Source organism: Lutjanus erythropterus, chromosome 13 (assembly GCF_056507025.1).
Source record: "Lutjanus erythropterus isolate fLutEry1 chromosome 13, fLutEry1.hap2, whole genome shotgun sequence".
In the NCBI taxonomy this organism is placed as follows: Eukaryota; Metazoa; Chordata; class Actinopteri; order Lutjaniformes; family Lutjanidae; genus Lutjanus; species Lutjanus erythropterus.
Window position 1 is genome coordinate 1,917,633 of NC_139329.1, and position 26,304 is coordinate 1,943,936.

General features: G+C 40.5%; 1 protein-coding gene across 1 annotated transcript in view; it reads left to right on the forward strand.

The window, feature by feature from the left end:
- LOC146315985 (uncharacterized) overlaps positions 1-26,304 on the forward strand; it is a 136,133-nt gene that overhangs the window by 14,625 nt on the left and 95,204 nt on the right. The window contains exon 2 of the mRNA XM_084734553.1: positions 24,391-24,434. Within this exon, the coding sequence (XP_084590679.1) occupies positions 24,402-24,434 (33 nt within the window). The 5' untranslated portion in view covers positions 24,391-24,401. The remainder of the gene's footprint in view (positions 1-24,390; positions 24,435-26,304) is intronic.

Genomic DNA, 26,304 nt, shown 5'->3' on the forward strand with positions numbered 1-26,304 from the left:
AGTCATGCAACATGTGCAAATACATGTGACAAAAATACTCACTGAATGACAAAATATAAAACAAATCAAATCAAATATATAAAAAAAATGTCATGAATCTGGAGAGATATAGGAGAATTGTGACTGGAGGAGGAAACCAGGAGAAGACAATGAAAACTAAAAAACACCAAAGTGTTTTGGCAAAAAAAGGAGGGTTGGCACGTGTGCATATGAAGTGTTCAAGAAAAAGTCATAATTCACTGACTCCAGCTTCTTAAATGTGACTACCTTTTGGTTTCTTTACTTTTCTATGACAATAAACTGAATATCTTTGGGTTTTGAGCAAAACAAGACATTTGAGGACATGATCTTGAACTTTGGGAAACACTGATCAACATTTTTTCACAATTTTCAGACATTTAATTGATTGATAGGGCTGCAGCTAGCACTTAGCAGCTAGCAGTTGATTAATTGGGCGATTATTTTCTCGATTAATCGATTCATAGTTGTTTGTTCAGTGTTTCCGGAAGCCCATCATGGCATCCTCAAATGTCTTGTTTTGTCCACAACCCAAAGATATTCAGTTTATTGTCATACATACTTTTATTACTTATTTTGTAGTGTGGAATGTTAGAAAAGGCTTGATCAAGTGATGTTACTCAAACAGAGAACAATAGTCAGCAACCAGAGTCACCTATGGATAGAAGTGCTGGAGCGGAAAATGGACTGCTTATCAGAGCGCTAATATCAGAGATTTTAGATGCAGTCCGATAAAATCCGATACTTGTTTTTTGGCTGATATCGGACCGATATCCGATACCAATATCGGATTGGGACACCCCTATTGAAAATGACTCATTTACCAAAATAGTTTTAATTTCTTTTTGCTCTGATATCAAAAGTGAGTAGAGTGTAGTTTTTTATTCTGGTATTGTGATAACCCTATATTAAGAGTAAATAAATAATGTAACTCGATAAATAGAAGGTGATCTGTATTGACTGACTGCCTCCAGCAATCAGTGATCTGATCACAACACCCTTATGTTTAAGGTCTAAGAAAAAAGCAGAAATTTACCCTAAAGCTCAGTGATAGCCAATGTAAAGATGATAAAACGTGCTCATCCCTTCTGACAGCCTGACAGCAGGAGTATTTTTTAATAGAAGTTGTACATGCAGTTGTTGTGTGGCTGCAGCAGGAACAGAGAGAACTGCAGGGGTAATGAAGTGCAGCGGCATGAATAATCTGTCACTGTACGATAAGAACAACAGTTTGAATTGAAGTTTTTCTGAGCTGACTGAAACATGATAGGACCACTTACTCAACCTGTTCCTCAAATCTCAAATGAGAAACAACCTTTTTACTTTTGAGTTTCGTGTGTGCAGGTCAGATCAGGCTGTCTGATTTGAGTTTGAATGAAAGGCATTTTGTGGACCAAACTAAACCAGTTTTCAGTCTTGCTCCTGGAAGCTTATGAAGGTTCGATATAGAGGAGAGAAGGTACTATCTACAAGAGTATCTCAGCACTAAATAAGTCTAGTTCTGGTCACATTGGAAGGAAAGTTTGGTATTAAAGCCCCCATAAGACTGAATGTGGCTGTGATTGAGGGTTAGGGTGATGTTGGGCTCATATATTGAGGTTTGTTAGTCTGTCTTTCTGGTTTTGGTAGAAGAAGTTGAGATTCCTGTTCTTTATCCTGCCTGCAAAGCTCTGATTGGTTGAAACAACCGTCAGTGAGAACAACAATAGGATTTTGAAGCACCACTGAATCTTTGCAAAAAAGCTGATGTAGGCAGCGACATGTCAATATATGTGTAAATTCAAAATACTGGCACAATATTCAGCAGTAGGGCTGCAACTAACTTCATTGTTGGTTAATCTGCAGATCATTATCACAGTTAATCAAATCATTTAGTCAAAAATGGTGAAATATGCTAATTTCAGTTTCCCAGAGCCCAAAATGACATCTTCAGATTGCTTCTTTTGTCCAACCAACAGTCTAAAACCCAAAGACTCATTAATTACTGTCATAAATGACAAAGAAAAGCAGCTAATCCTCATCTTCAAGAAGATGGAACCAGCTGTTTGACATTTTCAAAAATGACTGAGATGAATAAAGTCTGTGTAAAAGAAAAAGGGAGTTTTCTTTTAAACTCATTATACATGTTAGAAAATAGTTGCTGAAAACAGGTGAAAATACTGAGAACTATGTAGAACTGAACTGTGGAGGACTGTCAGACTGTTCAGGATTTCTGTGTTCAGGATTTTGTGGGCGGATGTGAAACATGGCTTGGTGATGTGGCGGAGCCATGGTCCTCCAGCACTATATAAGCCCCACCAACTGATGCACGAACGACACCGCCTCCCCCTGCTTCCTCCACCCTCCCTATAAATCAGTCCAGTGGTTCACTTCAATTCCAGCAACCTGACACAGAAGGAAAAAAAATACCATCCTGTCACCGTCTTCTGACTCTGGTGGCTCAAACAAATCCATGTTTCAGGTTGTTTTCAGGTCATAGTGGTGTTTGACACTGAGACAGCAGAGAGGACACGCCTCCAGTGTTTCAGAGCAGAGAAAACTGATCATTCGTTCATGATTTTGAGACCTAATTTTATGTGTTTAGCAATTTTTTTAATCGTTCAAATTTGGCTGGATGGTTACTAACACGTTTCTGTGGTGTGACAAACTCTGAACACACATTTATTGTAGCCTCTCATGATCTTTAAAATATTATCAAAGTAGTAGCAATTTTCTGACCGCTGCAGCTCTACAGTGTTAAAAAGCTGTAATGATTGTCAGTTCCTACTCATTTCTGTGTAGGCTCTAATTGTGGAATACATATCACTCATTGCTCACAGACACTGTCAGTGTTCAAGGGCCAGATTCTTTCACATCATGTCTCAGTGCTCAGCACAGACACAATAACCGGTGCAGGTAATATAAACTAATAGTGTGTTCAGTACAGTTGACAGGGGCTATTTTTGCGGCACAACCCAGGAAAATTGTGAATTTGCATCATGAATCAATAAGTCAGATTTTGCTGTTCTTTTTGCCATTCAGCCTGAGACAAAGTCAGTTTCAGCAGATTAAAAGTGAAAAGAATGAACAGCTTAAACATTCAGGAGCCTTTACCATTCTTGTAAAAATAGAAGTCTCTTTGGCCTACAAACGCCTGTATGGAAGTTATAAGTGGGAAATTAGTGTTGCAAGAGATATTCTGTCACACTGCTTTTGTCTTTGCTGCCATCTCTTCTCTGCACACAAAAGGTTTATTTCTCTCAAATGTTGTTCACTAATTTGTTAAATGTGTGTCAGGAGATAGAGAACAACATAATTATGGTGCACATGGGCCTCGCACTGCTCACAATAAAAGGACAATTGAAAATGTGAGGTTTTATCTTGAAAAAAGACATTTATTGAACTACAGCTATTTGACACAGGATGACAGATACCACATTTTTTCACCAGGAGGGCAAAGTCAACACCCACCCTACTCTGCCTCTCATTGGCTTATTATGAAATTCTTATCCTAACCAATCATGCCTCATGCCTCAACATCACGTTTAGTCATGGGGCATTTGGGTTAGTTGTGAATAATATGATTAAAATTTCAAGGCGATGTACTGCAGTAGATTGAGTTTTTAACTTTTATGTCTTAAAATAAACTTTAAAATGTTTTGCTGACCTATAATCTTTAGTTAAGATAATTTACACTTGAATTCTTGAGTTTTAGAAACTCAAAAAGTATATTTCAAAATTTGGTCACAGTGAGATGAGTAACCCATTTGCAGGCCTACAGTATATTGTCACAGTGTATAAATCCTGTCAGTACACGGTGTGTTTCCTTTCACATGTGACAGGCGGGCTCAGCAGATGTGGCATCTAGTGACAATGAAAATGTCAGGTAAAAATCCACAGTGCAAAAGAAGTACAATGATAGTGATGAGATGGTCAAACATTATTAAAGAATGTGTATGACACTTCTGCTTCTGTTCCATGACGTCAGCAAAGTGCGTAAGTGTTTAAATCAAAGATCTTTTTTCATAAAGTCTCACCGTGTTAGTGCTGTTCAGAGTTTTCCATGTGGGACTTCTTTGTCGAGGAGCACAGTTGGCACCGTCAGCAGCTATCTTTAATCACAGTGAGAATTATGTGGCCTCACATCTGATGAGTCATATCCTACAGGGATGCCACTAATCACATCCCTGTGGAATTTGGTGTCTTTGGGTGTGTGTGTGTGTGTGTGTGTAATTATGTTTGCAACAGTAATTGCCTCACTGGCATATCAATGTATCTACTGTAAACACTCTTTCTGTCAGTATAAAGGCTGCTGTGGGTGAGTGGCAGATAAAGCCTGCCTGGCTGTGGAGGTCACATGTGAGCATGACTTTGTCTGGAGCACCGGCTCCCACGCTTTTATTACAGTAATCCCTGAAAATACACACCCCGCTCCCTGGCAACTACACATATCAAAGTTAAACACATACTGTGTACAACAAAAGCTACACTCAAACAGAGTTTGTGTTGTATTTCAGGTTTGATTTGAAGTGATCATGCTGAACGTATCCTGAAAAACACCGCCTGCAAATAAACATGTGAATTAGGCTTTTTTGGATAATTTTTATTATCCAAAAAAGAAGAATCCATACAACTTTTGATTGTTTAGTGTATAAAATGTCAGAAAATAGTGAAAGATGCCCGTCACATATTTGCTTTGCAGTCCAAAATTCCACTATTCCACTGATGATCATATAAAATGGGGAAAAAACCCCAGCAAATTCTCACATGTGAGAAACAGGAAATAGTAAATTTTGGACCTTAATTTTTCTTCCTCCTAATTTTCTTCTTCTCTGCCTAGCAGTGCACACAGATGTGCGCAGTAACGCCACAATAACAGCAGCCTGTTACTGTGACGAGGAGGAGACACTCTTTAAAGTCATTTCTCCTCAGCCCTTTGTGAGATGCATTCATTTTTATTTTCATTCTATAATCCTTAAGGCAGAAAAACGCCATGATTAAAACATACATTTATTACATTCAATTTGCAGCCAAATGAAACTGAACATTCACAGCCACTGTAGCCTAAAGACCTTCATTATGTCACCCTGTTTCCTTCTTTTGTCCAGCATTACATTTTGAACCCACAACGCGCTCCTCTCTCTCCCAGAGCACCTGTCCTCTCTGCTCCGCTGTGAGACCGCTTGGACTCAGAGACGTCACCACTGCCTGTGCTCCGACTTTCATGGGATTGACTTTAATTTTGTGCTTGCAGTCATTCTGTTTCCTGTCCAAAGTCCCCATGGTGGAAACCTGTAAAACATTCAAAACCTTCATTTAAATCCTGCTGGGAGAGAGAGATCTACAGTGTTTGTGACTGTTGTCATGATGTATGTTAGAGTGCACATGCAATTTAGCACTCTTTATTTGCGATTGAGTCAGTGTGGGTCTTCCGGGTCTCAGCCCTGCACAAATATTTATTCAGAAGATAAATGTGTCTGTATGTAGGGAGAGGGTTGCATTAATGTTTGATTGAGTGATTCATTCCACAGTGCCTGTGGTGAGATTGATCAGTCTCAGTCAGTCACATGGTCTTATTATGAAGATACTGTGACACAACACACTGATGTTGTTCCATCTATCATGTTAAAAAGTGCTGAGTGAGACCAACATGGAGTCAGTTCAGTATCAGCCTGTCATGAGTGAGGTGCTACATGTGACAGCCTGTTTCCTACAGTAGATAAGACCATTCTCTTCATCATCAGTGGTGTGCATTAGGTAATGACTGTTTGACTTCCTGAGGAGGACATCTTATCACTGCCCTGCTCCACATACACTCCTACACATTAACACAGCCACATGACATGCTCGGTGCAAACAACAGCTCTAACAGTCACTCAGAGTTTTCCAGTAAGTCTGGAAACAGTCTGATCCATTTTTTTCATTTTAATTTTGCATCATCAGCTGTTTACACTACAGTTCAGTACAACACTGAATTATTCATCGACTATTTTGATAGCCAATTAATCAATTTGAGTAAATTTTTTTAGAGAGAAAAAGTACAAATTCTCTGATTTCAGCTTCTTAAATGTGAATATTTTCTGCTTTCTTTACTCCTCTCTGACAGTAAACTGAATATCTTTTGGTTATGGAAAAAAACAGGACATTTGGACGTCATCTTAGGCTTTGGGAAACACTGACTGACATTTTTCATCATTTGTTGCCCGGCTCTAGTGGTGTTTGACGCTGAGGATGGCAGCTCATCAACCTCATAATGCAGTCTTACTGTGGAACTCAGAGTTAAAGGGAAAAAGAAATTCAACAATGGCTCAAATGTTTTCAGGAACTATGAGATGAGTTATTGAGGAACATTCACCTCCTCCTGGACTAACAACCCAGACTAGTGGAAACTCACTTTAAAATGTCATTATGGCTGGTAATCAAGACTTAACTAGCATGTTAGCACTTTTATTTCCCATGTCTGGATGTGAATGGGTTTGTCATTATTTGCTTGAAATAAGGTCAGTGGTTAACACAAGTTTAAGAGATTGTCATGTTTTCTTATACAACATAAAATATATCAGTAAATCCTGCACTCCTGAATTTAGTAAAAAAGGTTTTACATGTCAAAGGCGGTTGCTAACAAGTGATCAAATGAGACTACAGAGGTTGTCATGGACATTAAGCATCATCATGTCAAACACTGGTCACATAAAGTCATATGACCGTGGTGTCGTTCAGTTATAGCCTAGAATTAGCCTTTTAGTGCTGCTGATTGCATTTATGCTTCAAAAATAATAAAAGTGGTGTTCAATAGTGAAGATTATCATGCAAGTATCAAACTTTTGTTCGCCATTTTGTTCATTTATTTTCTGGACTAATCCAAGATCCAGATTCCAAAGGGAAATTCCCACTGACTTTTTGTGTAATAATAACTTCAGGGTTGGACAAAAAAAATACAGCATCCCTGCAGCACTCTATACTCTTGAGATTATTTCAGGCCACACTGTCCGTCTACACTTAACTCTACAACGTAAAGTTAACGGATCCCATTCACAGCAGACATTTTGACACCGCAGAGCTGAATTAAGGTGAAACTGATGTCATTAATAATGGCTCTATTCAGCTATTGTTACAATGCACAGCAGCAATTAGTAATGTGATTAGTTACAACCTTGTGTCGCAGGTCCATTGCTAAGGTGTTTGACAAAAACCACGTGGGTCCAGTGAGGACACAGAGAGCGAGAGACAGAGACAGAGATTATGTCTCCTTTGTCTGCCAACAAACCTATTCTGACAGCTCTGAAATCACAAAGGCTGCCGCTGGCTCACACGCTGGCAGGAAGATATGCATGAAAGAAGTTTTTTGATTTTTTTAATACTGTATTACACCTACAACACACGAGACTCGATAGTAATGTTCGAACATGGAGTCATTGAGTGATGGGACAGTAAAATGTTTCTCTCAGTTCCACCAGCCCTGTCTCCATCAACATATTTTTAGACTTTTAAAGTATTGCATTACAGATGGTTGATGGAAACAGCTTAATTAGTTGTTACGCTGGTTTGACATGTTTTTTTTGCCTTTTTCAGAAAAGAGTTAATGCATTTAATGGGGATGGAAACACTTTTTCCAAATCAGTTCTGACATAGCGAACATTTGACTCACATGACTGATCAGCCATTTCCACTCTGACAGTTTCCTCAAGGATTCTTTATTTGTCACATGCATAGAGATACAAAGTGCATGCAGTGAAATGAAGAAGATGCTCAGTTATAATGTAGTTATAGTGCTATAATACATACAAACCTTTAAATTAGATTAAAAATGTATATATACATGCAAGTTTGACCAGGCTCCAGAATCTACCAGTACAAAGTGACTTAAAAGTGACAGTGATAGAAACAGCAAACATTTTGTGCAGTACTGCAAGGATGAACATGCTCTTTTTTGAAGTTAAGTGTGTGTGTTGAGGATTCAGATGGCCTGAGGATAGAATTTCGTCTTCAGTCTTTGAGTTTTGGCTGTGTGACTGCAGAGTCATCTGCCTGATGTTAGCAGTCTAAACAATCTGTTGCTGGGGTGCGAAGCGTTTCCTCTGATATTTTGTGCGCTCAGTCTAACCCCCTGGGTGTAGGAGTCTGCGCCATGGTCAGGGGCGGAGCAGTTCTGTTATCAGGTGGTGATGCTGTCTGACAGAACACTCTCCACAGCCGAGGAGTTGAAGGTCTTCAGGGTGGAGGATGAGACTTGTCAGAGGAAGTAGAGCCTCCGTCTGGATTTTTCAGGGATCCTCCAGGTGAGATCCTCAGTAATGTGTACGCTGAGGTATCTGAAGCTGTAGTCCACCTCCATTTCCTTTGTGTTGCGGATGTTCAGAGTCATAGTTGGCCTGGCACCACTATGCCAGGTCAGCTACCTGGTTCAGGTTGGCCAGCTCGTTGTTGTTGGTGATCCGTCGTACCACCACTGTGTTCTCCATGTATTTAATGATGGAGGTGAAACTATCTGTGACTCAGGAAGCTCAAGACTCCACCTTGGGAAGTACCTGTGCTCAGTCCACATCAACAATATTATTTTAGGCAGTTGTTTGACAGTTGCTCTTTGGTACTGGGATGATGATGGACCACTTGAAGCATGAGGAGACAACAGCTAGGGGCAAGGATGCTGGTTTCAGGACCTGACCAGAGAAGCCATCTGGTCCAGCAGCCTTCCTTAGGTACCTTCTCATGTTGCTCTCAGTAACAGAGAAGGGGGTTTCCTCACTGATGAGAGTATTTTCAGCACCTACTATGGCTGGAGGGGCTGTCCACAATGCCTCTATAATCCATGATTGTTCCACATAGACCTGATGGAACCCTCCTCACGTTAATGTTTTTCATCATTTGAGGTTCCACCACTACTCTTTTAATTATGTCCTCTTTTTCTGCAGTAGTATAATGGTTTTCTGACCGGAGAGTTGGTGCCACCTACTCCTTATCTTGATGAACCAATTCCTAATAATCACATACCAGTAATGGACAGAAACAGGCATTCATTAATTTGCATCTTCTTTTTCTGCTTGGAATCATAATAAAATTGGTGTTACATTTGGATAGAAGCCTGGCTAAGAAAAGCTCATCTCTCCTGCACAGAATGAGGATCTGTGACAACATTTGATGTTCATTACTTTGGCATAGAAGAGTGTTTCAGAAATACAGTAGACAGAAATGATCTTTGTGCATTTTAGCATGTTAGTCAGGTCAGGTAACACATGCAGTATAAATCTCAGGGAAAACCTGCTCTAACATGTGATGCTGTTTATAGCACTTGACTGCCATGTTTCCATCCTCTTTGGTTGAAGGTGTGAAAGTGGTGAAGTCATTTGTGTGCAGGCTGGGCTTACACATCCGCCTGTCATTTAAATATTTCAATACCACCACTGTGAAGTCTAGTGTGATCACAAGGAATAGATGACCGCATTACATAAGTGTTTTAGCTCAGAGAATCATACAAGTCCACAGAGCTGACCCACCAGGGAAACTAGGCTGAGGTATAGGGTGGTTAAGAACGCCCCTCTCCCCAACACTATTTTGCAGCCACACCATTGCTACATTCTGGGCTTGGTGCCGCCCAAGAAGCTTGTGATTGGTTTAAAGAAATGCAGAATGTGATTGCATTGAACTGCATCTTTCTCCAGCACGGAGCACTATGGAGAGAGGTCTGGCTATATGGGACTACTCTTCATTTGATCATTTGATAAAAGTGCTACTGACTGAACTTCACCTTTGAGAAGTTTGATCATCTGCCTCGGAGGTTACAGGTTACAGGTTACAGCCAGGCCTTATTATAGTTTTATATTAAGATTATGAATCGGGGTTAATGTGATCTCGTGAGATCATGTATCATGGATCTCCTGCGGAAGCAGATGTAAACAAACCGGAGACTGTCACGGTGCAACATTTTGCTGCAGTAAAACTTTGCTGTCAGAAAAACAGACACGGAAGTTAAACGAGTCTGGATGAGAAAATGTTTGAGGAGACACATCAACACATATTGTTTATTCTTCAGACAGAACAGGAGGTGAGATTTTAACTGTCCCACTGTGAACAGCAGTCTGCTGCTGGCTAACATTAGCATGAAGAGCTACAAAGTTTACGGCTGTTCTGCGACATTGTCAACTGCTCTGTCTCGTTGTAGATGGTCTGTCTTTTCTTTATCCAGTTCTTGAATCTGTCACTGACACCAGCCTCAAGCAAGCATGTGTCTGAGTGTGCAGCTGTGATCAGCACTGTGGTGATATTACGGTTTGTCTGCTGTGCACATGATGTGACCATCATGCAGAACACGTGTGTGACAATGACCGGCACAGAATCGGATTTGTGACGCTGACCGGTCGGTCAGTGGTTAGGGGCTGTTACGTGAAAAACGGCCTGATTCCGAGCATTGACGATTAATCGGTGCAAGTCTAGTTTCTTGGCTGTCTCACACCCAGTGGTCTCTCTCTTCATTTACTCTCTTGCTCACTCTTGCTTACTCTCCTGCTGTGCTCTCTCTCTCAAACAAATGGACACAAACCAAAGGAAGCTTCTTGGTGTTGCTATTTTGCAGCATAAACTTCAGCCAGGTAGAAATGACAAAGCTTGGCTGCACAAAATAACCCAAGTGAGGACACAACTGTGAGTTTGGTCCATGAACTCTGCCTGATAGTTTCACTGACATCTCAGGCTGACTTTGAAGCAGTCTGATAGCTGGCTTATGTGTTGGTCGCCGTAGCGTGACATCAGGTTGCGTTCTCCAAAAGTTGGCTCTGTCTCAGCTGTTCCGCCACATGCTGCTGCTTTGTTTTTTGGCATCCCCTGCGGCCCCCACCACCGCAGCCTAAACAGACTACCCCCATTCAAATGAATGAAATGACAACGACTGATTCTGTCTGAATGTGTCTCTAACACTTTGGCTCTCAGGGCCCCTGGAATGGCCCCAGTCCCCACTTTGCCCTATTGGTAATCCAGGATTGTTAATATATGACATCACGGCTGGTGATGGTTTACAGCAGGGGTCCCTAACAGGCGGACCACGGTCTGAGTCCAGACCCACACGCCATCCTATACAGACCCGGACCTATTACCAATAAATTATTAAGAGATTTTAAATTTTGACGGGACAACTGCAGAGAAGCTGCGTGTGGAGGAGACTGTTGTTAATGACAGAGTTTATTACAACAGTTGAAACTAACGTGATGGTTAATGACATCGACACCAACCAGATGCATTTATAAAATTAAACAACTGTATAAGGAGGCCTGTAAGTAAAACAGGAGAGTCTGTGTTTCTCTGAGAGAAACTTTCAGACCTTCTCACAGCAGAGTGAACAGGTGAGGGAGGAGAGGAGGGCAGACTGATCACTAATCAATCACTGATACCGTCGTCCTCTCGGACTGATTAAAAAAATAAAAATGCCAAAGTTGGTGACAAACCAAACCTGGGTGTCCACACAAATAAAGTCTTTGTGTGAAACACTGCAGAGTTTAACATCGTGCTGTTTACAGACAGTCCGCTGTCTGTAATTTAACAGAGAGACGGAGAGGGTCGTGTCTAGAAGGGAACCTTAGACCTGCGAAAGATCGCACGAGTTTGATTATTTTAGTAGAAAAAACGAACACAAATCTCGCGAGAGTTGTGCAAATAAAGAGTTACCTTCTAGACACGAGCGAAAAAAGGTGCGCAGCTCCAAAAATAGAAAATCATATATCATAATCCTGCTGTGATGGAAAAAAATACTCACATTCTTTACTTAGGTATTTTGACATTGTGGTGTTAGTGTTTTTACTAAATTACAGTTTAAAAATCTTGCATGTTATTGTTTCCTTTTTTGAAAAATCAACATTTTTATTGCTGTTGTTGTACTTTAAGTTGTACTTGTATTCTTATTGGTATTTTTTGATGACTAAATACAGACGTGCAGACTCATAAGAGGAGAAAAAGGTGTCATGTTGGTAAACCAGTCCCCTGTCCTTTGGGGGTCTGGGAGCGTCTGTCCTGCTCCAGAAGAAAAATGTTGTGATTTTAACATGTTAACAAAACATTCTGGTGACTGTTTCAGTTAAAAGAGTTAGTTCACTCTTCTGTTTGTGGTTTCTGCAGACATTACTACCATTACTTTTACCTCTGTACTTGAAAAAGAAAGTAAAGTAAATACAGTAAAAGTAAATCTACATTAAAAGTAAAGTTACTTTACTGAGTATTTTTACTTAAGCAATTTATAGTTGTTCATTTAATAGACCTGTCTTATGTTCTCTTTTGTATATTACCATTGTTCTTAAATAAAGCAAAGGTAAATAGAAAAAATAGAAATAGAAAAAAATACAGAACACACAATATTTCTTATCTGATTACTCGATTTCTTATCTGATTACTCAATTAATCAGCAGAATAATCGATAGATTATGCTTTAATTTTACTGGTTCGGCCCAGTTGAGATCAAATTGGGCTGTGTGTGGCTCCTGAACCAAAATGAGTTTGACACCCCTGATAGATACAACTACTACACTACTTTACTTTAGAAAATTTTCTCTAACTGGTCCCCTTTGAATTTTAGTTGAATACCCCTGGTTTACAGGATCATGTGTGATGAATTAATGACACTATGGTTGCTAGAGGCTGTATGTTGGGTCAGGATGCAGTGAAACCATGATGCCTCTTCACCTCATGGACACGTCTAAAGAGTGGATATAAACCCTTCTGTCTGTTGATTAAAGCTGTGCCTACATCCGTTCAGGGCATAACTGTGGGAGTGGTAGCTTTAAGCTTATCAGCTTGATTCTTTTCTCTGGTCTATTTAGGAAATTCACGATTCATCTGTTTCAATGAATTTCTCCCTCTGATTGACACAAGTAATCCCTTTCTGTTATCTACTTTTCAAAGCTGATGTTTATCTGTGATATGTGAAGCTCTGCAGCTGACAGATGTTTCTCCTGTTCAACTGTTTTGGCTGCACAGGAAATGCATCTGTGTGATGCAATGCTGTCTATATTTAGGCACTGATCTACGCAAACCGTCACAAAAAACACAACTGAGAACAACATTGATTCAGAAAATCACTGGATCTTTGACAGTGAAAATTTTAGAAGCCCTGGGTTCAGTGGTCTCTCCTGCGACCAGCTCTGTGAGCACGCCTGTAGCTGCGGTGGCTTGTTGTGATAAGGCCCGAGCCTGCTGCCACTTCATGTGTGCAGCCGGTGGAAGTGAGTGACACTGCAGCTCTGTGTGCAGCAGAGTAGAATGGCTGCTGTGCACCGCAGCTGAAAGCAGGAGGTTGGTTTATATTAGCAGCTGCTGCGCCTCTCTGTCTCCCTGCTTCTCCCTCTGCTCCTTCCTTCCACTCTCTGTCTCTCTCCCTTTCTTTCTGTCTCCCTCCCCTTCGCCGTCTCATTCCTTCCATACCAGACATAACTTCTGGCCAGCTGAGTTAGTCTCCAGCCTCTCGCTGTACTTCTCTGTAAAAGAACAGCCAGAGTCAGCATTCAGTTGTATAACACATAATTACAACAAGTTGTGGAAACATAGCCCCCTCTCTGCTCCTCTCACCACAACCAAATGTGTCTGTGTGTGTGTCTGTGTGTGTGTGCACGCACATTTTTGCATGCACAAATGTGGCCTATGTGTATGTCTGACTGAGTGTGTGTTCTGTTGCATTAATGCTGCACGGCCTATGGTAAGATTTGCTTTTAAAAAGTCACAGACCCAAAACAATACAATATGCATTACACAGGTTTTACACTAAAAAAATTTAATGCAACGCTTTTGTTTTCGCTTCCATTGTTAATGTGTTGAAGTAAAAGATCTCAGACTTCTTCTTTGGCAAGAGAATCCATCCACCTGACAGAGATGCTGATATACATATCATGATTATTGCACGTGTCTTGCGCTGGTCACAAAAAGGGCACTCTAAAATGTGCAGTTTTATTTATTATTAGACTATGGAGAGCAAAGTCATGACCTGACCTACTCTGCCTCTGATTGGCTTACCATGATATTCTTACCCTAACTTTAACCAGTCACTCCTCAGGCCTAATTCTAACCAAGCCAACCAAAGAAGGCAGTGAGCACTAGCCAAAGTCAAAGCCCAGGTTTAAATAATCAAATGATTAATTTATGAGGTTCAGGCTTGTGGTGTTGTTCGTGTCATGACTCACTGGGACTCTTGAAGAGAACAGAGACGTTGTTCAAGTCAAAATGTTTGCTGTGAAAGCCTGTTGTGTTGCATCAGCGAGGTTCTGCAGTAATTTCAGAGGACTTGTCAATGCGCATGGCTGTGTTGTGACTTCACAGCATGTCATTATCATCACATGCTTCTGTACTAGAGATGTCCCGAGCTGTTCCTAAACATAAGCATGTGGCCATTCCAGGCATATTTTAATAGATTGTATCAACTAAAATAAAACTGATCAAAATCTGATCCTTTAACTGAAGTGTTCTGTGTTTTTTACCTTAGCCTCCACTTAATGGCAGTCAGCTCTATATTTAACCTATATTAGTAATGAAAACCATACCTTGACCCTTAAAGTGATCCATTCTGAACCATGAATTTTATGTACACCCTTACTGCAGCTGTAACTTCATTGACTATTTAAATCTGACAGGATTGATCATGCCCTAATGTTAATTAGTGTCTGGTGTTCTTCTACACGTCGAAAAGATCTCACACACAGTCTGTCTGGAGTAAGGAAGTGTATAACTCTGGACTATCTATCTATCTAAAAAAAATTGCAGTGGTTTTGACCCCCAGTTTGAGAGCCAGTGTTTTAAATGATGCCCAGCAGCAAGAGCTTTCCAGGTGATTTCTTTGTTGTGTGCTGTATTGAGTATTTTAAATAATTCTAGGTGTGCAGTAATGTTACAGCAGTCATGCTGTTGTGCCTTGTGGGTAAATGCACGCACAGTGTGTGTAAATGAGCACACAGTGTCTCTCTTGCAACCCATCCACACTCATTATAATGTTCAGTTTTATGAACGTGGCCGACCCACGGATTAACCACAGTGCCTGCACTTGTGTCTACAGGTGGGTCATTTCAGCATCCCTGTTGGTTTCTCCAACTTGCCTAATCAGCTAATTAAATAGAAAAGTGCCAGAGGCAATTGCCCAGATTATGTGGTGTTTAAATAGCGAAGTGGAGATGGACACACCCTAAATGCATGTGTGCCATGTACTTTAGTCCATGTACAAGGATTTTTTTGTTTGTACAGAAAGAGCTGCATGAAATCGATAAATGTCCTCAAGTGACATCAGTAGAGTCAGTGCTGGTTGGGACTGAAGATGACAAGTTTTAAAATGAAACAAATCTGACGACGTGGAGTTAAAAAGATGTGAGCTGAACAGATGTTTGCAGCACACTCCCCATCTCTGCTGGGGGCCAGAGGCTCCAGGCTACATTAGCCGCTACTAGCATAACACACCCCAATCTACCAACCATCTTTCTGCATTTCAGTTGCATTGTGTGCTGTGTGTCAGGTTTTGACAAAGAAGAACAGTGTGTGGAATAACAAAGATGATATGTGGTTCTGGAACTAGTCATGCTGTCTAATGCTCCTCCTCCTCCTCTTCCTCTTTGTCAGGCCACGTCTCTTCAGGCTATCTTAAGCCCCTGTCTCTCAGCACAGGCAGTGGACTCTGCCATCTTAAGTGGCCTGCCTGTTATCATGACACACTGGCCGCCCTGGAGTCTGCTTAGCTTCCACATGCAGATGCCAGCACATACACAGTTGAGATGGCCTGGCCTGTAGTCTGTGTCCATGTGTGGTAATGATTCCAGCAGCATCCCAGGACGGGGCAGAGTTGAGTTGCTTTAAGTTGGTTCTGATGGAACAGACAGTGCTAATAACCTAAAAATAACTTCAAGGCCCAGATTATATCTGGAGTGTCTCTGCAGGAACATTTCTTCACACTGGCACTTGTAGATGAGGTAGTTTGAGGGATGAAGGCTGCATAATAGTTACCTGAATGTCTTAATTCACAGCTTTTACCTTCATGTGCTCAGTGCATTCTGCTGGTCTCATATATCTAACTCCTGCTAGATTGTGATCTCTGTTTTAAGTCAGATTTGAAATAGAGCTCGGCAGTGGTGGAGTGTCTAAGCCCACATTGATATAGATACTTGAGAATAGATGCCACTGGAGCTATTTTAAATAAAACCTTCTAGTAAAACACAACCCAAAATATATTTAAAGGACCAGTATTTCTACAAAAGCCCAGAACAGACAAACAAAATACAGGCTTTAGATTAAGCTGCTTGCATTTTTGTGGCCATTGTTGGTTCTCTTACATGTTTGGAAGGAGATGGTGTAGCAGGATGGTTGCAGTCTGCAAGCTCACTGCTAGATGCTGCTACATCCTATGCACTGATCCCTTTAAAGATGAGTCTGGTATAGTTTTGTAATTGTCAATAATTGTCAACAATTGTCAATAGACTTCCTGTCTAAAAATACCTTAAAACATCAGTAATTTACTAAAACAGCTGCTCACTCTAGTTTTTATCAAACATTGCTTAACCAGGAGACAATAGTGTATGTTGGGGACTATTTTCAGCAGAGGATTAATCCATACTTGGTAACTGGGGGAGTATTTGAGGCAGCAGGATTTGTGTGTTCATGTTAATTAAGGAGCAGGTCACCCAACAGTCAACTGCAGATACACAATCTGTAGTTGTTGTTCATGCTCCTCATCCTTGGTTTTTAACCTGGACTGCTACTTAAACTTGGAACACAGACGTTGGTGAGCCTGCTAGCTAGCTAGTTTGGCCTGGTTAGCTGAGCTTGGCTGTTTCCCAGGCCTGGTTGCTGCTGGCAGCCACCTCAGTGGTTCAGTGCACTTTCCTCAGGTGAGACAGTGTGTAACTTTGTTTCATTTTTTTTGCTGACATTGTTTTCTTTTTCACATTGCACTAAGTCAATGAAATGCCACAAAAGAATATTTATGCAATTATGGGTGAGGAAGTAATTTCTATTATCGATTCATCTGCTGATTATTTTCTTCATTAATCAGTTAGTTGTTTGGTCCAAAAAATACCAGAACATGGTGAAAAATGTTGATCACTGTTTTTCAAAGCTAAATATGACTTCCACAAAGCAAAAAATATTCCCATGAATAAGGGTGAAATCACAGAATTTGACCTTTTCTAAATTAAAAAATGACTAAAACAGTTAATCAAAATAATTGGCAATTAGTGCAATAGTTAATCTATCATCGATAAATTCAGTGAAACAATTCAGTGAATCAACTGATGCAGCCCTATACCTGACAGAAGAGACAGAAAGTCGAGTTGTAACTCGACTTTATGACAACAGTTGCAACTATTGCTAAACAACAATTGCAACTATCACTGAGCTGTGACTATCACTAAGTTACAATTACTTAGCAATAGTTGCAACCATTGCTAAACAACAGAAAATGACAATGTATTTGATGGGAGAGCTCAAGGAACTAAAAAGACAAAATGTTGAAGGATAAGAAGGTTCCCCTCTTGGAACGGCGACTAACAGACTTGGAGCAGTACTCCTGCATGAACGGATGCATTGTCAGCGGGTTGGAGCTGAGGCCACAGTGATACGACAGGACTGCAGCAGCAGCGGTTGGTCTGCCTGAACTGCACTCTCTGATGCAACAGATGATTGCTTTCTTCAACAGTAAACACATATCTGCAGACAGTTATGACACTGAGGGGTGTCATCCTCTCCTGGAAAAAAAAACAGCTCGAGGTCACAGAGGAATAAGATGTACAATTCTTTGATACACACACAGTACTTGTCTGATACATTTATTGCTGGTTTAACTCTGCAGATGGGATTCAAAGACAAATGAAAATATAGAATTTCACCAGACTTATCCATTGAACTTGAACTGAGTAAAATTAAAGTCAGTTATACATAAAATCCTGCCAATAAAAGATTTATTGCTTTAAATTCTTTGGGCAAACCTGCTGAATCACTTTTGCTTCTGTTGAAAATGAAAGAAAGAAATCTGTAGACAACTTCCAAACATGAACTAAAGAGAAAATATCTCTCTTGATTTCTCTTCTCTTACATTAATTACATCATCAGAATCCTTTAGCTCATCATATGTGGCCTGTGAGGAGGTTTCATTTGTGAGGAAAGAATCTGAAACTTTCCTCTTTTGTTCCTAACTCTCTTTCTCTCGCTTTTTACTTTTTAAGTGGAACATTCCAAACTCCAAGAGGCTGAAAAGTCAGGAAAGTAATCACAAAGGTGTTTTGGCTCAAGGCAGGAACCTTGGCATTTCAGAATTTCAGAACAGACACCGGACAGATGCCAACATCTGTGCACATGTTTCAAAAGGAGCTGTGTCCATGTGTGTGTGGACAGCTGGAGTGACTGCAGTGTGTTATCAAATCAAATCTAGTATTTCATGGTGCTCCTCTACTGCTTCAGCATCTGATTGTTGTTGTTTGGACCTCTCCTTCCTATATTTAGATCAGCTTTCAGTCTGGTTTATAAAAAGACATGATGAAACCTTTTTGCGTCCCTGACTCCAACACTGAGCTCAGAAGGATCCCTTTACCGTCAGCTCTGTATATAGAGGCAGAGGTGATAAAGCTATTTATGCTGTCTGCACTTCATCCTCAACAAACCGTTCAGTGAACCCTCACGACCTGCATGGAAAACTCTGCATTCACAGTGTTTCTCCACCCATTTATTCCATTCTGTCTTTCAGATTTGACTGTCTCTAATTGATTTCAGAACATGTAATGGGGCCCCAGTGAGCTCTGTCTGCTCTGTGTGTTCTGTAACTATCTCTAGAAGGGGGCTTGTGAATGGATTAATGTGAAATGAACTCCCGCTGTGGGATGAGTGGGTGGGATGAGTGGGTGGGATGAGTGGGTGGGTGGGTTTAGTAGCAGGCGCATGATGTTGTGTTTCCATCACTTCACAGGACATCACATTGACTTGCATTCATTTTCTGGAGACTTACCCAAATGCTAACCACCCTACCACCCTAACCTTTACCGCCTCTCTTTTAACCTAATAATAGCATAAACCTAACCTTAAACCAAGTCTTCACCCTACTTTATGACATTTTGTTCCCAAAAGGAAGGAACGTCCCCACAGTATGAGCGAGTAAAGAGATCCCATAACATGAGTAACCCCCCCCCACACACACACACACACACACAGGATATAGATGCATTTCACTGGGGGGTGGGGATTATTTCTACGACCAGACAGCCAGAAGGACAAGAGGATCTGATGCTGTAAACTTTAGTCATCTTAATGCCTCAAGCTTAATGTCCTTTGGTGACTGAAGCTAAGTCTCTGTTGGTAAGCCGCCTCCTCCCACAACCAAATGTGTCATCAGTCTTTGAACAAGAGGTGTGTGAACAGTAAATGATGGTGTCTTTTGTTTGGAGAACACAAATGGTGTTCATTTGATTTTCCCCATTATCCATCACACGCTGCTGTCTTGTTAAAGGAGACTTTCAGGCAGCGCTTGTCAAGTGATCATTGGGTGGTCTTTAATAACTGCTCAGTGCGTCACATGAGTAGTGGAAGCCAGACACCAACTGAAAGGCAAACTGTTGTTAAATACTGCATATGCTGAGTTACAACTTCACCACAGTTTCACCTGTACAATCCAACGGTACACACTACAGCAGACCTTCTATAGGACCATATTCTGACTCTGTCAGATTTAGAATGTTCACTGCTTGCCATGCTAGCAGTACGGCTTTTTGAAACCGTGGAAAATGCTCATCAAAATTTCTGCAAATCGTCACATTTAAGAAATTGACACCAGCGAATGTTTGATAATTTTATACAAAAAAAATACTGAAATGATGAATTCATTATCAAAATAGTCGGCAATTAATTTTCTTTTGATTGATTGACTCATTGATAGATTGGACTAACTGGTTGACTTCACTAGGTACAGCATGTGTGTGCCATAGTTTTGATCCGTACTCCACACGTTCTCTTTCCTTGCTGTTTGGGTACACTATGCAGTTAAATAGTTTATTTTCTTTATGATCTTGAGTCTGCACAGGGTCTTTTATTTTAAAACTGTATTCTCTCTGCTTTTTCTGTGTCTGACTTCCTGTCCGCTTGATCTGCTCTGTACTAATTGACGTAGCATCTGTCCAAAATAGACTCAGCACGTACTTGAGGCGGAGAGACGCTTCTGGGGTGGAATCACAAGCATTGTGTAGATTGACCGCAATCATCTCTGGCTGCCACAGCGCAGCCGTAACACAACGCAGCCGTGATTGGTGGAATGTAGCAGTAGTAGGTGCAGCTCTAGCTAGCAGCATGTCTCTCTGGGTGGCAATGATAGTCTGTGTTTTGGTCAATCCACCTGCTTGGTACTAGCTGAAATATTCAAATGATATATTCAAAGACTTTCATGTTACTGTCCTTTACTCTAGTGTCACCAACAGGTCAGGTCAGGTCAGTCAAAGTTTCCACTTTTCCAGTGAAATATCTCAACATCTGCTTGGTACAAAACTGATAATTATATTTTGTATGTACATCCATAATTTCCAAATAGTGACACCAAATGACTTTGAGGGTTTACTAAGTCTTTCTTTACCACTATGAGATTGACATGTGGTTTTGAGCGCCACCTCACTAATTTCAAATCTTTGTGAGGAGTTGAAGCACCTCCTTAAACCATGAGCCAGGCCTCACTGACTGGTCGAACCAGAAAGTGGCACAGCAATGTTCATGAGTGTCTTCCTGGAAAATAGGTACAGCGCCAGTCTGACAACCAGTTTGCACAGTTTATTCAGGAGAACATATTCATACCATGATGGCTTCCTCCACCATAGATGCTACATTTTTTCCATAAAAGTTTCGTAGACTCAGGATGGCTTGTATCGGTCACCTTTCTGAATTCACTGTTGAAATCTACTTCACCTCCAGGAGTGAATCCACTCATCGCTGGAATCTTATAGAAATAAAGTGACTATGGTCCAAAAGTTTGCTGGTTACTTTACTCTAAAATGTAGGATACAGGTCACATTGACAGGGCAAAGCAACATTTAGTCAAATCTGAACACAACAAAACAAACTAAAGATAAAGTTAAAGATCTGTGCTTTCACTCTGCTGAGGATCCAGGCTGACTGGGTTGTTGTCTTAGATGTACTGGAAAACCAGTTTCTTAAAGCGATGCAGGTCTCTTCTATCTGACAGTGTGAACAAATTTGATTTAAGAGCAGAGACATGGGAATGAAGTTTTACCATTAAACCTCTGTTAACTTGTTGTAGTTCAACTTTGAAACACACTACATAGACTCATATGAGCAGCTCTAACAGACATGTGTCTGTCTGCCTGTGTTGGAGGAAACTTTTGTCTGCCTCCTTCAGACACAATCAGACTGTGTGTGTGTGTGTGTGTGTGTGTGTGTGTGTGTGTGTGTGTGTGTGTGTGTGTGTGTGTGTGTGTGTGTGTTGTGAGGAAGGCTTGTTTTCTCCGGTGAGTGTGTGAGGAGGACTTGTAAGGCTCCTCTGTTTTCCTCTGACTTCCTGTTTCCTGCCCATGAATGGGTCAACCACATCAGTGCATGTAGAGGAGCTGGTGGTGACCTCGGCTCTGTGTCTTTCTGACATGTCTGTAATTAGAATGTGTTTTGAACAGTGAGCCAGTCACACTCGCTGCTGACTGCATGTTCATGAGATGCTGAGTCTGACTGCAGAGTTTCTGTTTGATACCTCATGGATGGATAGATGTGACCTGACCTGACATCTTTGCAGAGTAATCCTTCAGGACTGTTGGGCAATTCCTAACTAAAAAAATACACCGGCGGGTCTGCAACCTGTGGCTCCGGAGCCTCATGCGGCTCTTTAGCCCCTTTAGCAAAACATTCTATGGAAATGGTGGCCATTTTTTAAAACATTTTAATTTTCACTTATTGTTGTAGGTCTGTGAAAAAGTTGAGGCAACTCAAAATTTCAGTGCAACATACAGCAATAGATTTTTGATCCCAACTCAAACTTTTGAAATGGTTTCACCAACTACTATTTTGTTGGGATAATTTTCTTTTCTTTAGGTAAACTTAAATCTTTAAGATTTAGAAACCCCCCAAAAATGTATTTAAAGAAATATTGAGTTAATGAATTCAACTGAAAGTGAATGATGGTTAAACTTTTAATATTTTCAATTAAAACCATTTAATTTTCAAGTAGCAAAGTAATGACTAATCAAGTTCACAGCTCACTCTGTTTTGAGATACATTTTTTATGAGTTACTAAAACTCTAAGATTCAAGTTCAAAGAAGATTCAAAGAAGAAAAGCAAATCATCTAACCCTAATTATTATAGGTCAGCAAAACAGTTTATTTCAAAACATTAGTGTTTGAGTTGCACTCAAAACTCAAAAATCTATTGCAGTACGCTGCCTTGAAATTTTCAGTTGTCTCAGCTAGACTTGCACCGATTAATCAGCAATGCTCAGAATCAGGCCGGTTTTCACGTGACTGGCCATGACCGGTGACCGGCTGTTCAGCGTCACAAATCCGGTTCTGTGCCCGTCATTGTCACACACATGTTCTGCACGATGGTCATGTCATGCGCGCAGCAGACAAACTGACAGTGACATCAACACAGCGCTGATAACAGCTACACACTCAGACACACGTCTGCTTGAAGATGGTGTCAGAGACAGATTACAAGAACAGAATAAAGAGAAGACAGACAGTCTACAACGAGACAAAGCAGCTGACAATGTCACAAAACAGCCGTAAACTCTCTCGCACTTCAGGCTAATGCTAGCAAGCTAGCAGCAGACTGCTGTTCACAGAGGGACAGTTAAAATCTCACCTCCTGTTCTGTCTGAAGAATAAACAACATGTGTTGATGTGTCTCCTCAAACATTTTCTCATCCAGACTCCTTTAACTTCTGTGTTTGTTTTTCTCACGGCAAAGTTTTACTACAGCAAACTGTAACACCGCGTTAGTCTCCGGTTTGTTTACATCCGCTTCCACAAAAGATCACGTGAAATCGCGTCCTGCGAAATCCCGCAAGATGATCTCGCGAGATCATGTTCACCCGATTCATAATCTTAATATAAAATTATAACAAGGCCTGGTTGTAATCTGGAGGACTTTGGAGAAAGTATTAAATGAATATTTAATAGTCAGTGTCTTATTATGAACATATTTACAAGAAAAGTTGCAAAAATGTTTGTGAATGCTGTCAATTACAGTTCTTAGAAAGACTGGAAATCAGAAGGTAGGTCAGACCCCTCGAAAATCGGAAATCAGAATCGGCTAAGAAAGTTGAAATCGGTGCAAGTCTAGTCTCAGCTTTTTTTTTTACCCAAGCTAGCTTTTTTTTTGCAGTGTAATGTGATTCTTACATTTGCCAACTGTAAAAATATGTAGCCTATACACCAATTTTTAAAAAAAACAAAAAAAAACAAACAGTTTTTTGTTAACTAAAATGTGTCTCAACAGCCCAACAGTTGTCAAGTCATAGCACTAACACTAACACTACTGCTGCATATAATGGGCTTGGGCAATATCAAGGTTTTGCAGTATACCAGGGTATTTAGTGATCCCGAGGATGTTTCAGTATTGCCAAAAATACAGAAGTTGCTCTCTCTATTGAACTGATGTGAAGATGCTGTATTGAGGTGATATATTGTAGTGCACAGCATGAACCATTAGAAGTCAGCGGAACTTGAGTAACATGGCAACTGTGAGTGATGGGGGTAATGTTACAGGGGTAGTACAAAAGGGAAATACCTCTGCTCCTGTTTGGCAGTATTTTGGGTTAAGTCCTGATGTTAAAACTGAGCAAGCTCAGTAGAACACTGATTGGTCAGAGTAGTGTACTGTAGTGAATGTTTGATTGAGTGAGTGAGAGAGTGAGCATTAAAGTTGTCAATCTGGCAGTAAATGTACAGTGTAGGTTAGTAGGTGAGCCTTGGTTTGAGCCTAACTGTTGTTAATGACTTCCGACCACTACTGGCTGATAAGGGAGAGTGAGAAGTCCACATTTGGGTTATATATAGGTTATATATAGGTTTTACAAATACTGTCAGTCACCGGAACCTGGAGAGGTCTGTGAGCATGTCATGTCATAAATGTGCAGAAAAAGTTTAGGCTGATGGGTCCAGCAGTGTGAGAGATTAGCTGCAAACAAGCTCCACGTCTGGTGGAGATAATGTTTTAGAAATGAGACTGCTTAGCATGGACGCACAAACCTACCATGAAGGAGATATTGTTTGACGTCTGGAAAACCTGCATTAAGACCATCTAACCTGTAGTACAGGCTCCCTGTGATGCTTCTACTGTTTAGTGTGTATGTGGAAGAAGCAGTGTCAGTTCATTCTGTCCCATCCAGCACTAATAAGTTCTTTTTGTGTGATTTGAACATACTTCCTCCTGTAGAATCAAGTCTCACATCTCTTTGTTTGTTCTTCCAGAGTCCAGCACCATGAAACTGAATCCCCAGCAAGCTCCACTATATGTAAGTATCTGTTGTTATCACACCTCATCATCCTGACCCGTACATTCACGCTCAAATACTGCAACAGCGATTTTTATTTAGTTTTCTATAAATAAGCATGCTCTTAATATATCAGTTCTTCATAAACAGTTAGTATGGATGAAGCAGGTGCTATTTTTTTTTAAATAAATTCTTCCAGTAGCCAGTGGCACATTCTACAGCTACTGGCTGGTATTTATCTCATTTTCCAAGAATAGACAAAGCACCACCAGTGGCCAGCAGGTTAGCACTGGGCTCTTCTCTCTTTCATTTGATGTGAACTGTAACACATCTGCATCACTTATCTGCGCTCTTGATTTAAATTTAAAGAGTGAAAGACAATGTTGGGAAAAAAACATTTAGAAAGGTGTTTAGTATCTTTTTCTGTTGTTGAAGTCAAAGTCAGGACTATAAACACGCACTGTGAGCTTATTTCCTCTCTTGTGTGATTTATTTCACCATTTCCTTTCTGTTGTAACTGCAGGGCTGAAATACTAAACTAAAATGTACAGAACATGAACACATTTGTTACAAAATGACCCAATCACTTTCTCTCCATTGTTTCTACTTTAAGGAGTAAACAACATATAAACTAACCTGTTACTTACAAGGAAACATCTTTCAAAGAAGTCTTATCTTAAATCTTATTCTGAAAGACATTTTGTCCACAATCAACTATTTTTGCTTGTGTTTCTTTTTATGTAATCAAATGCTTTTAACATCTTTCACTGAAGAAGGCATCAGAAGCTCACCAGCAAAGTATCTTGGTACATGCAGGCACTGCTGCACAGAGTTCAGTTTTCAGTTTGCATCAGTTGACTACATTCACCATCAACACTGGGAAATTTTGGGACTGTTCATGTGCATGTCCAGTCAGTGTGTCAGACTTTAGGGGCTCTATTACCACCATGTATCTACAGTAGCTCAGAGCAGACAAACCAGACATTGGCTCTAGATGCAGTACTTCACGTTTTCGTTCACATTCAGAAGTGAGGAGTGAGGCATCGTGTTTGTTTGCGATCTGCAAAACTCACTGCTGGATGCCACAGAATTCTACAGACTGGTCCTTTAAGACTGTATTCCAAAAGCAAGACACTAAGTTGACATCTCAACATAAACACATCCAGTATAACAATGTATTTTACAAGCCCTGTTTGTAATTTGGTACCGTGAACCTCAAAAAAAAAAAAGTTTTATACAACAGAAAAAATGGCGTGGTTAAATGCTAACTGCCAACATGTGTGAGAAGAAATAAATGAAGTCATCTGTGAGCATCACAGTAGACTTTTAGTTTGGGTAGTTTAGGGGCTGGTCTGGCTGAGTGGGTGTGTACTGCGCTGCTGCGCAGAGCAGCACCTGCAGACTGTTACATTAGCAAATTAAAATGACATATATTGCACCAAAAAATCAGCCAGAAAAAGCAACCGGCGATGGATTCAGTCCAACGTCATATTTGTCCAATCGCCCAACCCTAATGTCCAATATAACAATGTATTTACAAGCCCTGTTTGTAATTTGGTGTCGTGAGCCTGAAAACAAAACTGTTTTAAGCAACAGAAAAAAAAAAAACTTTGTGTGGTTAAATGCTAACTGCTAACATGTGTGTGAAGAAATAAATGAAGTCATCTGTGAGCATCACAGTAGACTCTCAGTGTGGGTGCTGTGGAGCTTCACCATTTAATATTGTGTTAGCACAAACTGATGTCAGTTCAGCCTTCATCACGAGTGTCCCAGCTGTTAGAAAACACATGTCAGGCCTCAGCAGCAGATCCGCTGCAAGTTTCAATCAGCTGTACACACTTATTGTACATGTTAGATTGTGTATCTGATAGAAAATTATGTAGCTGTAGTT